A 5,901-nucleotide genomic window follows, 5' to 3' on the forward strand; every position below is an offset into this window, starting at 1 on the left:
ACCTTTTCCCCTGGCCAACTCAGAGGAGCCTAGAGGCCCCCAGGAGCACAGTCTCATAATCCATGAAGTGAACTCAGCTTGACTGACATTCAAGCAGAGTTGAGGGATGTTCTAATACAGATGTCAGTCAGGACTATGAACCCCATCTTTGGCACAAAAAGAAAGACAGACTCTTCCAGTCCCATTGTTCTCGGTCCCTTCCTCTCAGAGCCTCTCCAGCCCTGACCCTACCGCCAACGTCATACCCATGGCTCTGCTCATCTCCCAGTTGAAGAGGAAGGGGAAAACCCAGCAGCTTAATCAGATGTATGAAAGTGAGCTTGGCCCTCCGCAGCCGTGAAGGGGTTAAGAGGCTGGGCCAGCCACCTCAGCCTGCCCCTCCCAGGGATTAAGAGTCCTCTATAAAGGGGACTGCCCACCCAGATCAGACCGGGAGGTATCAGGGACCCAGGCATTGTGGCCATCCCCCCTGCCATGTGGGAACTGCGTTCAGCCTCCTTCTGGAGGGCCATATTTGCTGAGTTCTTTGCCACCCTCTTCTATGTCTTCTTCGGGCTGGGGTCCTCACTGCGTTGGGCCCCTGGACCCCTGCATGTCCTGCAGGTGGCTCTGGCCTTTGGCCTGGCTCTGGCTACGCTGGTGCAGGCTGTGGGCCACATCAGTGGAGCCCACATCAATCCTGCAGTCACTTTTGCCTTCCTTGTCAGCTCCCAGATGTCCCTGCTCCGTGCCTTCTGCTATGTGACAGCCCAACTCCTGGGAGCAGTGGCTGGGGCCGCTGTGCTGTATAGCGTTACCCCGCCTGCCGTCCGAGGAAACCTAGCACTTAACACGGTAATGGGCAGCTGAGCGGGGCTGGGGGAACCTGGGGCCCGGACTCCCTGCCTCGTGCAGGTGGATCAGTTCCTCAGGGGTCTGGGACATTTCATGTGTGTAAGTGTGTGTGTGTTTCAGGGTGGGGAGGATCAACAGGTGGTTTGGAGGGGTAAGGAAGGAATACAGCCCTGGACTGAGACTCCAGAAACCTGAATTCAGGTCCCAGCTTTCCTTCCAATTCCTTGCAGTTTCTTGAGGAAATTTATGTTACTTTATGGGTCCTCAGTTTCCTCATCTGCATAAGTGGGTGGAATTTTTCCACCAAGAAGGAGTATTATCAGGAGAAATTAAAAGAGAAATGTAATTACTATGAAGGAGGATGTATTATCCTTCCTCTCCAGGGAACTGATGCCATAAGGGGTTCCTACCTGGGAAGCTTTGAGGAGCTAACACTGTGGCAGCCCTAATGAGCTGCCTCCCTTCTTCTTCCTTTGCCCAGCTGCACCCTGGGGTGAGCGTGGGCCAGGCCACCATAGTGGAGATCTTCCTGACGCTCCAGTTCGTGCTCTGCATCTTTGCCACGTACGATGAGAGGCGGAATGGCCGCCTGGGCTCCATGGCCCTGGCTGTTGGCTTCTCCCTCACCCTGGGGCACCTCTTTGGGGTAAGCAGGAGAGGGAAGCAACTTCTCATTTAAGGATTCCAGGGCCCCCACACCTTTCCCAACTTTTAAGTTTCTTCCTGCCCAGCTCACTGTTGAACATGAACATTATCCACCTCCCTCTGTATCAGTCAGCACAGAGGAGTCAACTCTGCTCTACCCCTCTCTCTCTCGTGACTGCTGTGCTAGTCCTTCTGGACCCCAAGGTAGTAATGCATGCATCATGGGTAGATGTGGGCTTGATGGATCCGTAGATGGATCCATGGGTAGATGGATCCGTAGTCTGTCTCCAGATGGAGCATCAGTGCCTTCACTCCATTGTGGGACCCCCATGCAGGTTGTCCTTCCCTACTGGCTGCTGGCTGGAGGCAAGGTGCCAGCCTTCAGGGGCATGCGGGTTATGGGAAGAGGAGCTGAGGTGGAGTGGAGGTAAATGTCTCAGTTACAACTGTGTCTCTTGCAGATGTACTATACTGGTGCAGGCATGAACCCTGCCCGCTCCTTTGCTCCTGCCATTCTCACCAGAAACTTCACCAACCACTGGGTGAGTGAGGGGAGAGGGGCAAGATCCTGCAGCCCTCCTGGATGGGTGTAGACTGGAGGTTCCAGGTGTGATTCCTGCTTTCCATCTGGATGTGTGGACTGTTCTACCACCACTCAACACTAAGGGGGCTGTCACAGAGTTTGGCATGCCTGTGTGAGCAGGATTCTTTATTTTGCTAGAAAGAGAGGCTCTTGCTCATATTGTTCCTTTGCTGGTTAGTCAGGCGTTTTTATTAAGTATCCACTGGATTCCAAAACTAGCACTAGGAGAACAGACAACTGAACAGGAAGACAAAAACTTCTACTCTCAGAGATCAGGTTGTGTATGAGCACAAGTGGGCCTGGGCTCGTCCCTGTTCTAGCACTTTACCAGCCTCGTGTGTGACCATCGCAAATAACTCAATCATTCTGTGCCTCAGTTTCCTTACTATAAAATGGGGGTGTTACAAAGAATAAGTGTGAAAGCTGTATGTGTGAAATATTTAGCACAGAATCTGGTATGGAATAAGTCCTCAATAAAAATTGGCAGGCCGGCCCCGTGGCTTAGCGGTTAAGTGCGTGCGCTCCGCTGCTGGCGGCCTGGGTTAGGATCCCGGGCGCGCACCAACGCACCGCTTCTCTGGCCATGCTGAGGCCGCGTCCCACATACCGCAACTAGAAGGATGTGCAACTATGACATACAACTATCTACTGGGGCTTTGGGGAGAAAAAGGGAAAAAAAAAGGAGGAGGATCGGCAATAGATGTTAGCTCAGAGCCAGTCTTCCTCAGCAAAAAGAGGAGGATTAGCATGGATGTTAGCTCAGGGCTGATCTTCCTCACAAAAAAAATAAATAAATAAAAATTGGCTATGTTTGTGTTGTTTGGCCATATGCCAGCCAAACATAAGAAAACAATTCAAAAAGTTTTTCAAAGCTGTACACCCATTTTCATGGTAGCATTATTCACAATAGCTAAAAGGTGGAAGCAATGCAAGTGTCCCTCACAGATGAGTGGATAAACAAAATGTAGTATATACATACAGTGGAATAGTATTTAGCCTTAAAAAAGAAGGAAATTCTGACGCATGCTACTACATGGATGAACCTTGAGGATATTATGCTTAGTGAAATAAGCCAGTCACAAAAAAGACCAGTACTGTATAATTCCATTTATATGCGGTATCGAGAGTAGTCAAATTCATTGAAACGAAGCAAAATGGTAGTTAACAGGGGCTGGGGAGAGGGGAAAATAGACAGTTGTCGTTTAATGGGTATAGAGTTTCAGTTTTGCGAGATGAAAAAGTTCTTGAGGTTTGCTGCACAACAACATGAATATACTTAACACTGCTGAACTGTACACCTAGAAATGGTTAAGATGGTAAATTTTAAGTTAAGTGTATTTTACCACAATTAAAAAAATTTTTTTTCAAAGCAATATATAAACTACTGCAAACTGATAACAACAAATAGAATATACATGTGCTAAGAAGGTGTGGGATAAGGTATAATTTGATGAGTCACAAAAGAAATGGTGAGTTTTGAGGTGCAGGCAGTGGAGCAGTCCAGAGTTTAAAAACAAACACTGATTTCTGCTTAAATAGTGCTCAACTGTGTGCGCCAAGTGCAGGATGCCTGTTTTCCACTGATGGGGTTGGAAAAAGAGCAGCCTTGTTCCTGGTCCCCTCCCCAAATCTGATTACTCCTCTTCTCTTCCTACAGGTGTACTGGGTGGGTCCAATCATTGGAGGGGGCCTGGGCAGTCTCCTCTACGACTTTCTCCTCTTCCCCCGGCTCAAAAGTGTTTCTGAGAGACTGTCTGTTCTCAAGGGTACCAAGCCCAATGACGCCAATGGACAACCAGAGAGCACAGGGGAACCTGTTGAACTGAAGACCCAGGCCCTGTAGAAGCTCCAGTGGCATAGAGGGAGTAGGAAGCTTCCGGGTTTACGTGGAAGGGCTGACCCAGCCCCTGGATGAAGAAAGAGACTGTGGGGAGGGGCATGTACTTCTTTATTTTTTAATTTATGTGTGTGTGTTTTTTGCCTTTTGCTGTGTGAAATCTTTCAAGTTGCATTCATGAGCTGGTTGGTACAAACTTCCCTTCCTCCCCATCCCACCTCTCTTTGCCGCTGTGTGTGCATGATTGTGTGTATGAATGTGACTGAATGTGGCTGTGTCTGAGTTCTGGGGCATGGCAGGAGAGATAGGGAAGGGAAAGGAGGTGTCATCCTATACCTTCCTCTCCCAACCCGGTGTGCTGAGCATAGGGAACCAAGATCTTAAGCTTCTGGCCTTCACCCTGCTGCTAGTCCTGTGTATGGCTCTAGGTTTCTGAGGGAGCAGGGAAGCAGGGAGTACTCCTCACAAGAGGCAGGTGGAGAGAAGTGGAGGAGACAAAGCATTCCAAGGGTTGGGAGAAGGGGCCGGGGGCAGGGAGAGAGGAAATGGAGGTACTAGCCCCAGATCAGGCTGCAATTGTACCAGAAAATTTTGGGGAAGTTAATCGGAGAATGTAGTGTATTTATCTCAGGGATGCTTGCCCCAGGGACTTCGGTGGGGAAGTAGCTCTGAGAAAAGCGAACACTGGACTTTGAACTGTTCTGTAAAGCCACATAAACCTGTGGACATCCACTGGCTGGGTTTTGTGTTCATTCTGGCATGATGGATCTCTTTGGAGGCCCTGGGCCAGCAAGCTCCCAACCTAAACAAGGGGTGGGTGAACCTAGAATCTAGAAAAATTAAGTAGTTTAACTGATCTGCCTGATATTCCTCCAGCGTGGGCTCCAGGCAGGTGGTACTTAAGCCCCAGAAGAGCTCCCTAATGCCAAAACAGGAAATGGGATGCCTGGAGCAAATGCAGAGGTGGGTAGTGGGCATAGCAGGGAGAGGCTTAGACCCTCAGAGTTTTAATTTACTTAGAGCAGATCAAAACATTCTTCAAATGGTATCTTTCTACTTTTATCACTAGTTTTATAGTCTTCTTTATTTTCCTTTTTTGTGTGTCTTTTCACTTTTCTCTCATCTGTCCTTTCATCTTCAGCAAATCTCGCTCTCTTTTTTTTTTTTTTGTGAGCAAAATTAGCCCTGAGCTAACATCTGTTGCCAATCCTCCTCTTTTTGCTGAGGAAGATTGCCCCTGGGCTAACATCTCTGCCCATCTTCCTCTACTTTATATGTGGGACGCCTGCCACAGCATAGCTTGATAAGCGGTGCGTATATCAACGCAGGGAATCGGAACCTGCCAACCCTGGGCCAACGAAGCGGAGCATGCAAACTTAACCACTATGCCATCCGGCCAGCCCAGCAAATCTCTTCTAACTCTCCTTATTCCCCAGAAATCAATTCCTTGTACTGAAACGCTTAACAATTCAGGAGATAATTATTCGTTTGAACCCTATCTTCTTTTGTTGTTGGCAATATACACTCATCTCAGCAGAGGCCAAAGGAGACCCTCAACTGACCAATGAATAGTTATTGTGGATGTCTTCCTTTTAGGAGCTTCCTGCATACTTCGCAAACTTTGGGCCTGTACCTCTAGATGACAGACACCCCCGCCCCGCAAAAAGTCCACTCTTGCCGGTAGCTCAACTCTCCACTTCCTCCCAAATAAAACCTAATTTTTCTAATTAATCTTATAAGACTTTGGAATAATCCACTTGACTAGGAGAAGGGGAAGAACGTTTGTAAATTCACCTCTAATAGGACTTTGATTCCTATTTTCTTAAGTCAGCAGAAAATTCATAGCGCTGTGATTTTTGGCTCAATGTAGGGGATCGACTCAGATAAAACGGTACTTGTACTTGCTTCCCTTTTCCTTACTTCATCACTAACCCCCCTGCCCCTCGGGGTCACATGGACCAGCCCGGCTCGCCCCGCCCCGCTCCCCACGCAGGCGGGGACT

General features: G+C 48.7%; 1 protein-coding gene across 1 annotated transcript; it reads left to right on the forward strand.

Moving 5' to 3' along the window:
* Positions 1 to 474: 474 nt before the first annotated feature.
* MIP (major intrinsic protein of lens fiber) lies at positions 475 to 4,367 on the forward strand. The gene is made up of 4 exons (XM_004429261.3): positions 475 to 834; positions 1,316 to 1,480; positions 1,941 to 2,021; positions 3,720 to 4,367. Exons 1-4 carry the CDS (start codon positions 475 to 477, stop codon positions 3,903 to 3,905), a joined length of 792 nt encoding a protein of 263 aa, XP_004429318.1. The 3' UTR covers positions 3,906 to 4,367.
* Positions 4,368 to 5,901: the final 1,534 nt, after the last annotated feature.

Source organism: Ceratotherium simum, chromosome 17 (genome assembly GCF_057802395.1).
Source record: "Ceratotherium simum simum isolate JZ-2026a chromosome 17, ASM5780239v1, whole genome shotgun sequence".
Lineage (NCBI taxonomy): Eukaryota > Metazoa > Chordata > Mammalia > Perissodactyla > Rhinocerotidae > Ceratotherium > Ceratotherium simum.

Coding starts and splice junctions, on each gene's coding strand:
- MIP (XM_004429261.3), top strand. CDS start 475: ATGTGGGAACTGCGTTCAGCCTCCTTCTGGAGGGCCATATTTGCTGAG. Junction 835..1,315: donor GAAACCTAGCACTTAACACG/GTAATGGGCAGC, acceptor TCCTTTGCCCAG/CTGCACCCTGGGGTGAGCGT. Junction 2,022..3,719: donor GAAACTTCACCAACCACTGG/GTGAGTGAGGGG, acceptor CTCTTCCTACAG/GTGTACTGGGTGGGTCCAAT.